General features: G+C 41.7%; 1 protein-coding gene across 4 annotated transcripts; it reads right to left on the bottom strand.

Annotated features, from left to right (window-relative positions):
- Positions 1–331: 331 nt before the first annotated feature.
- lmcd1 (LIM and cysteine-rich domains 1) lies at positions 332–14,472 on the bottom strand. 4 transcript variants are annotated; one of them, XM_084348631.1, is made up of 9 exons: positions 13,303–14,472; positions 13,026–13,176; positions 12,682–12,869; positions 5,849–5,934; positions 5,159–5,414; positions 4,160–4,309; positions 3,789–4,040; positions 3,382–3,600; positions 332–3,150 (listed from the first exon to the last, which is right to left on the bottom strand). In XM_084348631.1, the coding sequence occupies exons 3-9, from the start codon at positions 12,706–12,708 to the stop codon at positions 3,040–3,042; spliced, it is 1,101 nt and encodes a 366-aa protein (XP_084204757.1). In that variant the 5' UTR covers positions 12,709–12,869; positions 13,026–13,176; positions 13,303–14,472; the 3' UTR covers positions 332–3,039. The 4 variants fall into 4 exon arrangements, with proteins under 4 accessions (XP_084204757.1, XP_084204758.1, XP_084204759.1 ...); XM_084348632.1 differs by having other exon boundaries at positions 13,026–13,130; XM_084348633.1 differs by having other exon boundaries at positions 14,385–14,472.
- Between the last annotated feature and the right edge of the window lie 206 nt (positions 14,473–14,678).

Below are 14,678 nucleotides of genomic sequence, written 5' to 3'. Positions count from 1 at the left end.
ACGGATTCAGTTCACCGGGACCTGAAACTGGAACAGCTGATTGATTTTGCTGAAACCGGCAAAATCTTCTATGATTACAATATTGATATAGGCTTCATATGATCAGTCATTTTTTAAATATTTGTGCTCACGACTACATTATATATTATTGGATATTGTATACTTTTTAAAATCTAATATATTTGTACGTCATCATTTGTGACAAAGCATAGTTGGCACAGCTTAACTGTTAAACATGAATTAGTGAAGATATATTCACAGATTAAACTTGTATCTGATCACTGAGTGAGACTGATCTCCCCCCAGCTCTCTAAATAATGACAACAGGCAGTTCAATCAGAGGTAACTTTTAATTTCAACCAATCAGCTTTCAAAACACAATCGGCAGAAAAATCTCTCGACTCCCTCGAATTTGTGATGATTTTGTGGGATTATCATTGATCCCTGCAGGTGAAGACATAATCACTTTAAAAACGTGTCATATTAAACACCATCACTGCTGATTTACAGCATGAACATATGTCTTACATATATCGTTCACTGTTCACTGTAGAATTCAGTAATTAGTTTTTTTTTTAGTGTTGTTTGCTTTATCCCACAATGCAATTAAAAAAACACCTGATGGTTACCTTCAAAGCACGATTACTGCACGCTGTTCTTTTACTCATAGTAGACCTTAACATTTAATCAGTAACTCCTCATCGTGAATGTTGAATAACTTTAAACGCAGTATCAGACTTCCTATTTTAAAATATGAGTTGTTACAGTTTTATATACGGGCTGGCAGGCAGCTGCTCAGGAAGGTCCTGAACGTGTCAATCTGACAGTTTCTGGTCTTTTTTTCCATTTCTGCACATTATATATAAAAAAACTTTGGCTAATTTCCTTCAGAGCAGATTTTTTTGTAGAAAATCCTTGTTTATCATCTTAACCTGACAAAAGATTAATTTAATATCTCCTCTCGACAGATTCATCTCATGACTAAGCTAGGCTAGGCTAGCAGTTTCCCCCACTTCCAGTTTTTGTGTTAAACTAGGCTAAGCACGTCATATTGGACACACAGACATGAAATTACTATCAATACTCAACTTGTTATTGATATTGCTTAATTCTGCTGTCATCTTGTCCTCCACAGATGACATCATATTGAGCAGAATTGTTGTCTATGCTACAGATTTAAGCTAAACTGCTAGCTATAATGTTTTCCTTGTTTCTAGATTAAGAATTAGCGTCTTGCTAGCAGCAATCAATTCAAAAAGTAACTGAAGGATTAAAAAAAAAAACACAAGCTCATATTAGCTGATGCAATGCAGGCTGATTGTATTGATACATTTGATTTCATGGAACAAAGAGTAAAGCAAATGAGCCTTTTATTTAGTTTCTTTTTAGGGATTTTTAGCACAAGGCAAACAATCATTTTGCAGCCGTGAATCTGCAGTCGGAAAAGTGTTAGCAAAATGCAAAAGAGTTTCAAGACCATCATAAAGCAGCGTTTGGCAGCAGCAGAGATTCATGTTCATTAAAGAGGTTAAATGTGAAATAGTAGTAGTTTGCCTAAAATAACACATGAAATGACATATTTGGCTGATGATCATCAAATACATACTTTCTACTTGTAAAATACGTACAACAGAAACACAACCCAACTTCAACGGGTATTAAAATACAGAGAATCTACTGTACAATCTAGTTATCTATAAAGAAACAAGCCGACTATGAATTACTATAGTTACATGCCTTTTCCAGCCTTCTGCTCGTCCAGTTCTCTGAGGTTTAAGTACATTTTTTTAACAGTTTTTAGATTATTTCACCTGAAAATAATGTTAACAAGTGAAATCTGCACAGATTCAAACCTGACATGTTAAGAATTTATTCCAATTCAACACACATCTAGCTAAGTTTTCCATTTGAAAATGTGTTAAAATACTCTCACTGCACTGGCTCGTTATTTCACCTGTTTTAAAGAACAAAAAAAAAGACAGTTTTTGTGTGTTTGCTTCAATATCAGGGTTTCTTGACCCTTTATGGACCGGGTACTATATTTTCATAACCCCAAAAGTTTAACTTAATACAGTATTTCATTGGGACTCTACATGGGAGGATCCCAAAAGCTGAGAAACTCTTTGTCCAGGACAAAATAAATCCTGTGACGTGAGTGAAATAAATAAAATCTATTATTGAGCTTGACAGTCCCTTCATGGTAGATGTTTAAAATGTTCCCAATGATGAAGATGGTGCAAAAAGCTCCCAAGCTAGTACCACGAGTGGAGGCTGTTTTATCAAACAAGGTCAAGAATGTAGTTTCAAGCTCGACTCTTGACCCGACATGTGACAGAAAATAACAAATAACTGTGAAATATGACTTTGAACATCATCACTTCTGTAATAACTGCTGATGCAGACTGGTTGAAAGCTCTGAAACCTGGTTCAAGGTTCAAGGGGGACCTTGAATTAAGAGTTTTTGTGTTTACAGAAGCATTTATTTCTCTCTTCTTTTTTTTATCATCGACTCATTTGTTTCCTAATCGGTCGGGTCCGGCTCTTCGTCCTGTAAACTGCAGTTTGTGTCTGAACCACTGCAGGATGAAACCAACACATCTGGCTCCAGTCACTGTCAGTACTTTAAGTGCTACTAAATCAAACAAATGATTCTTTAAGTACTTTAAACACTTTTGTGTCAACTAAACATTTCATCAAGTACTTGAAACACCAGTAGGCTCAACTCAACAAGTCCTTGAGTACTTCGATGCCAGCTAGATGGCTTAAGTATTTTAAACATCAATATATCAACTGGACGTTCTCTCTTTGTAAGATTCAGTATTGTGAATATTAAACGTCAACCAAACACATAATTTAAAGGTTTTAAGCTCTACTTGTTTGCTATTATTTATCTGGTACTTAGTTCTTTTGTTTTTATATAAAACAGGCTAACCAACCATTCACTGTCAATATGTACTGTAATAATATTTTTGTCTTCACTGTCTCTGCTGCGCTTAAACGTCTTAAAACCACATTGTGTTGAGTTGTACATTGTGTGTCTCAGTGCTGACAGGGTGTATCCAGGCTCTGGCCACACTTCCAGCAGCAGTAATGATGTTGATGCCACGTCCGTCCATCTTTTGTCGAGTGAAAAGACTGGCAGAAGATCAGCTGAGGGAAAAAAAACGGATAGGGGACAAAAGGGAGGACAGAGAGGAGATAATTAAATCAACCACTACAGATAAACATTATTCAGTGTTTGTGGTTACTTCTCCAAACTAAATATAATCAGAGGAGCACAAAAATCCGTACGACTCAACAATGTCTGTTCACAATTTTATCCCCTTAGAGTCGATCTGGTTCTGATATTAATCGTGTCTCCAGGAAGTGATGTCATCTCACCTCATCACAGCCCGAGCATCGCGGCCAGACCGACTGACAGTAGTGTCTTCCGCAGAACAGCTTCTGATTGGACCAGAAGTAGACCAGGTCCACCAATCCCTGGCCACACTCTGAACATCTGAAGCAGGTGGAGTGCCACAGGGCGCTATGGTAACCTGCACGCTCAGCATGAACAGCTGGAGTGTCCTTGGCAACCTCACCTTGGCAACCAGTACACCGCTGGAGGACAGAGGATGAAAATGAAAGAGGGTCATGTACCAAACTACTGAAATAATACAGTGAGGCATTTTAGGGGAACTTTCAGTGTTACATAATTTGTATGAAGTATATTTTCTGACAAAAACAGGTAAAGGCAGGTGGGACTGGTAGTTTATTCAGGGAGACGTTAAGGAGTCTGAAGTTCTTACATATTCAGTCTTCGCGCTGTCATTTGTTCCGTTAGTGGAACCAGCAGCGGCAGCAGTGCTGAGGTTGGTCGAGCCGTGGTCCTGGTGGTCCAGAGCCTCCTTCTTGTTGCTGTTGCTGCGGTCCTTTGCCTCCTTTGCTGTCCTCTGAATGGCTGCTTCCCTCAGAGCTCCGCCCTCACCAGGTAAGGCCACCTCCCCGACTCCCAGCACCTCCTGTTTGTATTGCTTCACGAACAGCAGCATAGAGGAGATCTGCAAGAAGACGTAGGAGAAATAAAAGATTAATGTCAACTTATAACAGATAAATATTGTTGCATTAGTCTTTTCCATCACATAAACACGACTTAAGTGATAAATCAGTTGTTGCCTACCTCCTCCTCACTGGCGAGGCTCTGACACTTCATGGGGTCCTGATCGTAGACGGGGAGCTGACTGAAGAGCTGCCTGCGACGCTCTAATGCTCCGACTGTCCCCGACACCGGACGTTGACTCTCTGGCATGAGCTCCATGTACTGCATGGCCTGAGGAGGATCAGGGGCATATTACTTTTAAAAACTTTTGCAAGTAATTTATGACTATTACAGCAGTTTAAAGTACATAATTCAGAAAACGCTGGTCTTACATTGCGGATGGGCTTCTGAAATATACATCAGACATGTGCTTGCCTGCCTGTAGCTAAGCTTGATAACAGAAGAGTCTGTTTTAGCTGTCGTCACTCTGTCCAGGTGTTGTTAGTGACACATCTGTGTTGTCAGATGACTTCACCAGAGTAAGACAGTGACAAACAGCCTGCAGCTGCACCAGCACACTCTACATGTTGCAGCAATCATTTCACAGCACAATAAATAACTGTCAGATGAAACAAACAACATGCTGAAGATCTGGAGAGCAGTCCCAGCGTTGGATCTGTCTCTACAAGTTCAACCACAGTAATGTCCCCCGTGACTCTGCTGCCGCACTGCAGGGCTCAGTAATCACTGTCATCCTGATAATTGTAGGTTGTGAAACCTGAAACATACTTGAGTTTCACTTAATGGAAACCAGACGCTACAGACTGCTCAACATGCAGAGAGGGCTGCAGAAACTAAACCGTAATAACTGATGAGTAAAGTGTCAAATCCCAGCGGTCAACCTTCAGGATGGGAGTTCGTTTTTCAAGAGGAAGGAGGAGAATGCAGCCTGATACCGGCATCCAATGGCTGGTTCATACCATAAACCTACATCCCATGAGTCAGACTAACCCGACATTGTGTCATCAGAACTCAGCAGCATAGCTGGTCAGTAAAATGTGACTTTTTATGCTGACACAGACCAACAGACTGCAGCTTCATACGAACAACCAACCTCCTGTACTTCACACTGATCCTCACCAGTGTCTGGTTGAGGCCGGGCGGCGCCCAATCATACGTGGTGGTGTTGAAGGTCGGGTCTTTACGCGACACCACCGGATTGGTCACGATCATGCGGTTCCTCTTGTACATGCGAAGGCCGCCGCCTCCTTTAACCTTCGCCGTCAAATGGCCGCAGGGCGAGTCTGCGAGCAGGCGTCCCATTCGCTGGTCATCTTCAACGTCGCCTCCAGGAGCGTGGTCGGCCGTGCTGCAGCCGCAGGTGATGCAGGCTTTCCTGCACAGCAGATAGGTCAAGAAGAACAGGAGGAGACAAAGAAGGCATCCAGTAATGAGACATCAAAGTAATGAATGTCACATGACCAGCTTGCTTTAACTTAATTGGGTTGGTAAAATTTTGAGTTTTGGAAAGTGTGTGAGCAGTAAAAGCCGTCTGTTAATGTTTATTATAAGATTAAAATAGAAATCGTTTCATTGCACTGCTCATCTTCTCATCTTCAGCCAGTGCCTTCAGTCAATTGGCCAAAATAAGCAAAACCACTAACATGTTCCTTTAAGAGCCGAGAAGGAGAGAGGGAGAAGTGGAGAAACCACGAGGACTGTATTCAGCACTTTCCGTCCTTTTTCTTCTCATTCCTGTCCCTGTTTTTTCCTTTCATTTATCAGGAAAAAGAAACGGTACCAAAAAAAAAAAAAAGCGATAGGTTGTACCTCCAAGAATGTGGCTGGAATCCAGAGCAGCTCCCGTCACAAACGAGACACACTGCTGCACCTCCCGCACTCTGCTTTACTGACATCTGTGTGTGAAAAAACAGCAAGAACACAATGATTTCATACATTCATTTCATTTATAAAACTCTCATCCTGTGAGGTGCGGTCCGATTTAGTTTCAGAAATGAAACTTTATATTTGTGACTCATCTTTAAATGTGTGTTTAGTTTGAAGAAGTGGTCTTGGGGCTGAGTGCCACAGACAAATAAAGGAAGTCAGAAACGTTTCTAGACATGTTGGACCACTCTCTGGTTTCTTCAATAACAGACAGACCTGAGCCTGTTCAGGTCCTCTGTACCTGATGAGGAACCAGTGTTGGCTTGAAATATAAAACCTTTTTTTGACATCATAGCAAATGAATTCCTGATTAAATCATGAACCACAAACTGAGTGTGAAAGTTCATTCTTGACCTTTAAATAATCTTGACTTCTAGCTAAGTTTAACCAAGAAACCTGCTGATGAGATGTGGGTGAAAGTTTAAGTTTAACCTCAAAGAACTGAGCCAAAACCGAGCTGAACAGGTGTGACAGCAGTTTGTTGGAGGAAAAAAGAAATTTGCAACGATCTGATCTAGAAAAAAACAACACCCAATTATTACATTCGTACGACACCGAGCCTGAAGTGATGAAGATCATTCAGACATGTGAAGAAGTGTCGGACGAGATAGAAGAGTTGTTGTTTTGAACTCTTCTCTGTGGGAGGACGAGAAGGGAGTGAACGCACATACTCGCACCACACGTGCAGGGTGGATGATCTCATTGGCCCACCCAGTGACATCATCATTACAGTACTGACAAACACTCTTATCTGTCGTCCAAACACTCAATTCCTCATCTCCTCCCCCTCGGCTCTACAAACTTTTAGTCTTTTCTCCTCTTTTATCTGTTTCAGCTGTCTCACTCTGTTTTCTTTTCCGCTCCGCTCCTCTTCGTCCTTACTTTGCCTCAACATTCCCCCTTTCAACACGACGTGCCAACAATCCTCTTCCATACTTTTACTTGGCTTGCATAATAGGTTGATTGAAACACCAGAATTTGTAAAAACTCCCTCAATTTCCCAATTAAAGTTTTGATGCTCGCCTTAGGTGGCTTTTGACTTAATGAGAGGTGGAAACACCTTCTCCAAAGAAGTTCTGACTTAGCGTACGTTAAACTCACATTACTGAACCGCTGTTTCTGCTGAAGAAGAAGAAGAAGAAGAAGAAGAAGAAGAAGAAGAAGAAAATATTGTTTCCAAAGTCAATAAAGGTAAAGTTTAATTTGGCAATTTGTCTGCTTCTAATCGACCTGAGATTTGTGTATGTGTGTGTGTGTGTGTGACTGTTTTTAAACCTTCTGGCAGGAAACATGACGACTGTTCTGCTAAAACAACCCGCTGGTATTTGTTTCACAGAGAGACGGACTGTCCACCTGTCCATCTGTCACCGGGTATTAAACAAGCACATCTCGACTGAAATTCATACACGTAATATACTATATATATAGAGAGAGAGAGACACAAGCTTTGCCAAAATGATGATTTAGCTGCAGGGATGTGCTTCTCTTCGGCCATAAGAGCATTAGTGAAGTCCAACTCTGATGATGGGTGATCAGGTCCGGCTCACAGTCCCCATTCCAGCTCATCCCAAAGGTGTTGGATGGGGTTGAGGTCAGAGCTCTGTGCAGAACAGTCAAGATCATCCACACCAAACTGGGACATCTATTTCTTTATGGACCTGGCGTTGTGTATGGACGCTTTGTCATTTTGAAACAGGAGAGGAACGTCCCCAAACAACCTTGCACTGGCCGAACTCTGTTGTCTAACATATCACTGTAAGAGGGGCTCTGTGTAACAATTCGTAGCAATTAACATGTTATTAATCACTTTTTTATTGTCCATATGCAAGATTTTAACGTGACATGAAAAATGAGACCTCCCCGTCTCTCTCAGTTTGCTATACAAGCCTGTGGATGATGTTTAGTTGTTTGATGCTGCTGGACTTTCTTTGTGTAGGACTTGGGATGGGATGAGATGTGACTTTATGCCTCGTCTCAGTGCCTCTCTCTGCTCTGGCACATATCCCCATAATCCCCAGTAAAACTAAAAATAAATCCTCTTGTACAGATTAAACGAATAAGATGTAAAGGGACAATAAGTGAGCTTCAGTTGCTGGAAGATAGAAACAGCAGGCTAGCTGTTTCCCCTTGTTTCCAGCCTTTGTGCTAAGCTAAGTTAGCAGGCTTTACATTTATTGAACAGAAAAGAGAGATTTTAAGGACCCAAACAAGGAAAACAGACCCAGACCAGTGGCTGGATGCAGTGTCCACATACACCTGGCCATATAGGGTGTTTTCTTTTAAACACACATTTTTCTATACACAATCATACAGGGAAACGTCAGCTTGTGTTGACTGTTGCATTGTTGCTCACATCATTTTTACGTTACCAACAGGCTCAATTCTCAGAGGGAGAGCCTGTGTGACACATCAGATGTTAACAGGGGGAGTCATTAGCTGTGATAGAGGACAGATGAGTGTATTTAGAGGTGTGAAGAGAGAGACGGAGTGTGTGTGTGTGACAGTGAAGAGGCTGTTGATTGGTCCGTGTTGAAAAGGTCACGGCGCTGACGGCCAGAAACAGAAACAGCTGACGAAGAACAAGACTTCATTACATCCCTCTGGAATACACTGACTGACAGTCTGTGTGTTTTCATTGTTATGTTACTGAGTTGACACCAGCTAACAGCCACCAGAACTGGCTCAATACGTGATGTCATCAGAGACACACCTTTCTGAAGTCAACTTTAAAGGAACATTCCACTTAATTTAACTACCTGCTGCTGGTAATGAGCTTCACATCTTTGCTCATTGTAGCAAAAAAAAAAAGTGTAATTTTCTTTTTGTTTGTCACCAGTTTGTCTAACAGTGTGTCGCTGTGACTCTGCTGGGAAAAGCTTGTGAGTCACAGAAAGAGCAGACGTGACTCAATTACTTACTCAACCTGCAACCAGTCATGACACGGCTGATAAGATGCAGGTCGTGATGTGTTTGTGTTGTGACAATCGAATGTGAATCTGTGTGAAAACTCCAACAAGTTACGCTGACAAACTTTTGCAGCGTTTCCTTGTGGTTGCACATAAAGCGAAATTGGTTTTCTAAATTTCCTCTATCATAATTTTTTCGGCCATTTAATGCTTTTACTGGAAAAATGGTAGAGGGATGACGGGAAGCACCTTAACCACAGGGTCACCAGGGAGTCCCAGTTCCTTTTAACAAACATGAACACACATGCCTCAACACAAGAATGAAGTGAACTGAAAACGTGTGGTTAGAAAACCGAGATCATGACAATTCAAAGTCTTTGTCAATCAAGACAAAACAGGGCAGTTTGTCAGTTGTGAAGTCTGTAATGAAAAGTGGCATCATGTGATAAAATATCTCTTGTTCAGAAGAGCAGCTACGAAAACATGCAGGCAAGCACATCAACGTTAAAAAAAAAGGTAAGCTGACGTAACACGATAAAGTGTGGCTGATGTGGATGTTTATTCAGTCGGCTTTATTTCGTGTTGCTATTGAAAGAAATGAGAAAGTTCCAGGAAGAGTGTTTACAGCCAATCATCTAAATCGTCTTAATGTTCACTCACTTCACTCTCTTCACTCCCTTCCCACATCCATAATAATCCATCCATAATAATCGTTTCAGCCGTCATATTTTGGCTGTTTTATGTCGGATCCTCAGCCTGATGCAAGTAAAATATTTCCTTGCCTTCTCTTCAGTAAAGAAACAGACCCTCAAGTGGTCCGATGGAGTTATCTTAACCACAAATACTGAGCAGTTCAGTATTATTAGCTGGTCTGAATAAGAGCGTCTACCAAATGAGTCAAACTAGAAATGCATTTTTTCAGAAAGAGGGAAAAAGCGGCAGCTCTATATTTAGTAGTCAGATAAGGCGAGTATGTCGTAGTTGGATTGGACTCGGCTCAGCCTGGCTGAGTAATTCTAAACATGTCGAGTATGTGAAGGGGAAACTGCAGGAAACGATGTCAGATAAGGAGCTGGAGGTCAAGGAGGCAGCGAGTCGACCTGCTGCAGTTAACATGATGAGTTCAGAACTTTGTCACATGGCATCTTAAATATTTCCTGTTGTTCTCTGTTGACAACAAAATCAGACAATATGCCACAAATTATCTAGTATTTACAGAAGAGCAAATTATGACTGGATGAAAGATTATAGTGACCGTTAATTTTTTTTTTTTTGTATTTAAATAGATCTTTTCACTGCAGAGATTCAATGGATAAAGATTTTCTTCCCTGACACTGGACCTTTAAATAAAAATATCAAACACTCTGCAGGTCCAGCTTGTCATTTGTGAGAATATGCTGCTTTTCTTCTTCTTGTGTGATAATAAATGTTATATTTTTTACAGACAATTTCATGACATCACCTCGGGCTTCAGGAAATATTTTTCACTTACAGGCGTAAATAATCGTTAGTTGCGGCGTTATTTAATTTGATCTTAGATAAGAGTTGTTGTTTTGTTTTGTTTGTATTTTGGTTACAGAGATACACCCCCACACACATTGTGTGTGTGTTTGTGTGTGTGATGGGGGTTATTTCCGTCCTGGTGATGGCAGTTTTTCCAGCTCAGGGATATAAAGGAGGGTGGGGGGGGGATCAAACCCCGGACAGGTGACACTGATCCGTCAGGTTATCCGCCTCAGACTGATGTGACCTCTGGATGGACAATTACAGGAGGGATCTGTGGGAGACAAACTGTACACAGTTGCCAAAACAGGCCCAGCGGGGGGGATCAGGTCCTCGTGGTCATGGATTACCTCCACTGACTGAATTAGAAACCTCCAGCCGTTTGAATGGACCGCCAGTCAACCTTCACTTTCCGTGGAGATTTTGAGCCTGGTGGCTGATAAAATTGCAGAGCGAAAGGGAAGTTTACAGGGAACCGATCTAATGATGGTGTCATTTTTCTTTAGCCATTACACTATGTAATTTATATAATGATACGGAAAGGCAAAAAAGTCTCCAACCTGCCATCACTCTCTTTAACTGTTGCACTATTTATTCTAGCAACACATTTCCTTTTTAGCAGAATGTCCGCATCAACTTTAGTCTCATCTATTTTTTGAACTAATTCATTTGGCTCGAGTAGATCATTTAACTTCTTTACCATTTTGATTGATCGTACCTTCACCACGTGTGAACAGCAAGACTTTTCCAAAATATTTTAAAAACTGTTCAGCTATGGAAAACAATTTGGCAGCCGAGACGCATTTTCTTCCGCAGAGTTCCTCAGATCAAAAGGACTATTATGAATACAGTCGATCAGTTTGTGCCAAAGAGTCCAGTGGTCGTTTGGAGTTTTGTCAAAATAACATTCTTTGCTTTATCTACAAATTTGCTCTGAGTTGAGAGCAACCTTGGACTCATGTTGTTTCAATGAAACCTGAGGAAGAGATAACAAAAGGCATCCGACACATAACTCATGTCTTCCACATCACTTCCAGGACGTTCATGCATAATTTCCTGAGAATCCTCTCTGTAACAGGTTACGCAATTCAATCCCACACAGCAAAGTTGGACTCCACAATGAAACTACTATGCAGAGAGGCAATTACAGAATGCAACTCCTTTCTTACATAATCATATTTGTGTTTTAGATTGTTTTAACGTGTGCAGTTAATTGTTTGTGTATTTGAGTTTACAAATAGTCTGAAATTGTCCCTTGAGGAACCAAATCAAGTATTATGAATTGAAATACACTGAGGGGCTACTACTGGAAAAAACTGCAATAATGTGGTGTGATTTTAGGAAAATCTTAAGGATTATAACTTTCAGTTGTTGAGCTCATTAGTCTCAATTTCATCAGTGTATTTCTGTGTGCATTTTGAAGTATCGCATTAGAAAAAGTCGATGGAAGCAGCAAAATTCAGAGAAATTTTCTCAATTTCGCAAAAAAAGATTTACACTCACATGAGTAATTTTTTTTAAAAGAGTTGATGTTCTTAATGGGAGATGGAAACAACTTCTCCGAATATGTTCTGACGTTGCTAACATTTAAATCTCATGACCGAACAGAACAGGTGTTCTGAGAAAAAATTGAGACACCGTCCTGCTACAAAGCTAGCGAGCCACCTAGAAAAGTGCATGTAACAAGAAAGGCTGGAAATTGAGGCGTCACTCAGCCTTTCTGCCAATTTGAGCCAAATGGCATTTTCCCTATAAAACTCCATTATAAAACAAGTATGTTAGACGTCTGTACAGCCATTAACATGGCACCTCCACCGACAAACAAGGCCAGTTATTGCTCATGTAGCCTATATGATCCATGAACTCATGTAGAGAAATCCTGAATCAAAATATTACAAAATAGATATAAAACATTAGGTTTACTGTTTCTAAGGAGCGCTACTACAGCTTCTGTGTTGCCTATCTCTCTTATAAAAATTAACTTAATGAATAACGAGGTGAAACAAAATTGCTGTTTACTCTAACAGAGGAGAAATGTGGGAAGTTTCTGGGTGTTTTGTCAGATCATCTTTCAAACTTTAAGCTCTCTGATATTTTGTCTCTATGCTGTATGTAAAATGACAATAAAGTTCACTTGAACTCAGACTCCAAGAGTTTCTCCAGATCCATCAACAGACGAGGCTTCATCTCATGAGACTGTTTGACCCTCTGACCTTTGACCTCCTCATTACTGTTGATAATCTGTATCTATTAAAAACAACTCCAGATGTACAGATGTAAATGTTTCTGTCAATGTTTCTGTCCTACCTTCTCCATGGCTGAGCTCACGTCCATGTTGTCCAGCGTCTGTCGGTGGTTTGACTCCTCAGCTCTCTCTGCCTCCGCTCTTCCAGAACAATGGGACTTTAAATTCCTCTCCTGTCGACCACACTTCCTCTCTCCCCGCCCACCGTCGCTCCTGCCGCCGCTCTGCTCCGCCGGCTCTCCACAGCCCACTGCAATTTAACCGTCTAGACTTTCATCTCATTCCTGCTGAGTGACAAACATCAGCTTCTCTACTTTTGACTCTCACTGCAGCGTCTCTTCTCTTTTCCACTTGGTTCAACACTTCACTTTTCTTTCCCCTTAATAAACTAGACAACAAAACTCACCTTTCTCCTCCTCAGCTCTGGACCCCTGCTTCTTCTACTGTTGTATTTTTTTCCTCCACTCTTCCCTCCTGATTCGTCCTGTTGCCAGCTCTCCTTCTCCACCCTCTGCAACATGAACTCAGCAGGTTTCTTCAACTACCTCATTTCGCCCCTGAAGAGAAACTGATAAGTTTCCCAACACTTTCCCTCTTCCAGTGAAATTCCAGTTCACTCATTCACCTCTGTTTTGACTCAGCAGAGCAGTGATTCACCCTGCTTTGCTAAATATTACAGGTACCTTCTATGTGACAGCTGTAGACCATGTAGCAGCAGGGAGATTTATGGCCTGGAAAACAGCAGCTGTAGTGTTGCTCTCTGCTGCAGGACAGCAGGCCGGGCTGTGAATTTAGTCCTAGTCTGGAGGGCTACCTGGAGCAGCGAGGCCTGACTGAACTGTTTGTGTTTTTAATCTGAGACAAAGACAGAGAGCCCTGAGGGATTCCCTGCTCACTGTCCGCCAGCCAATCACAGTGAGCCTGAAGAACTCCACGGCCAATAGAAATGTCAGGGATTCCTCCTCCTCCTCCTCTAATTCTGCAGCTTTTTAGTGTGTGGCTTAAAAGAATGTCGGCCACAAAGCCAGGCAGGGCCCAACTGGGCTGAACAGAGCCAGACAGGACCAAATGGTGTTAAACACAGCCAGACAGTCAATAGAGGCTAAGCAAAGCTAGTGGGAACAGGGATTCAAAGACTCAAATGAAGGGCAACAGGGCAAAACAGAACAGGACCGGACCGTCAGAGCTTAAAATACCAGGCCAGGGCCAACCAGGGCTTAACAGAGCCAGATAGTCTGTAGAGATAAAACAAAGCCAGACAGGGCCAGTCACGGGTAGAATCAGGCTAATAACTGCTAATCAAGACACCTGGGTTAAACAGAACCAGGTAGGGCTAAACAGAGTCTACAGAGTAGTCCCGCTGTACGACCAGAGGGAGGGAGGGAGTCGTCGGCCACGATGAGCTTACTGTTTAATCAAATCACAAAAAAGACAGGAATTAACTTGTGTGCTATTCCCTCACAGTATGTTAAATGGTTGCGAGCACCATCTTCTTCGCTGTGGCGTCCTGGGGTGCGGGCATCAAAACGATGGACGCTAACAGACTGAATAAACTCATTAAAAAGGCAGGGTCTGTTGTTGGCTCTAAGCTTGTCACCCTGGAGGAGGCTCCCCCGCACCAGTAGAGAGAGCTGAGGTCCAGAGGTGAACATAAAATTGGTACAAGCTCCCCTCAGGACTGATTCATTGGTTTTCCCCATAAATACTTTGGTATGCCTGAAGCCAGTGTGTTTTTTGGTTGTTGAGGTAATGAACCGCAGACCACCTCTCAGATGTTTGACCAACTGTCTTCTGCAGGTCTCTCCAGGTCCTCCTCCACCTCTGCTGCTGGGTTGTTCAACCTCTCCATACAATTCTCTGATGGAAAGAAAAGAAGTTTGTGGCACTTGGCAGATAGTCATTTTCCTGCTGTAGATGTTTAAGGTTGAGCTCATTTGAACTTCTTTATCTACTGTTGGCTACTTTAATCTACAGCAGTGCATCATATAATATAAGAGCATCATAAGTTTGTAGTGTGGTTGTACTGTGAAGAGCCATGTATCTGTAAAAAGTCAGAAAG

This window comes from Pagrus pagrus (assembly GCF_965226575.1).
Source record: "Pagrus pagrus genome assembly, chromosome: 3".
In the NCBI taxonomy this organism is placed as follows: Eukaryota; Metazoa; Chordata; class Actinopteri; order Spariformes; family Sparidae; genus Pagrus; species Pagrus pagrus.
The sequence above is the reverse complement of the archived record's forward strand: the minus strand, read 5'-3'. Positions and strand labels throughout refer to the sequence as shown.

Bases quoted from the DNA above. Each gene is read 5' to 3' on its own strand.
- lmcd1 (XM_084348631.1), bottom strand. From the start codon at position 12,708: ATGGACGTGAGCTCAGCCATGGAGAAG. The intron at 4,310-5,158 runs GTGAGGATCAGT...GATCCTCCTCAG, and splicing joins CCGGCCTCAACCAGACACTG to GCCATGCAGTACATGGAGCT. The intron at 3,601-3,788 runs GTAAGAACTTCA...TCTGTCCTCCAG, and splicing joins ACAGCGCGAAGACTGAATAT to CGGTGTACTGGTTGCCAAGG.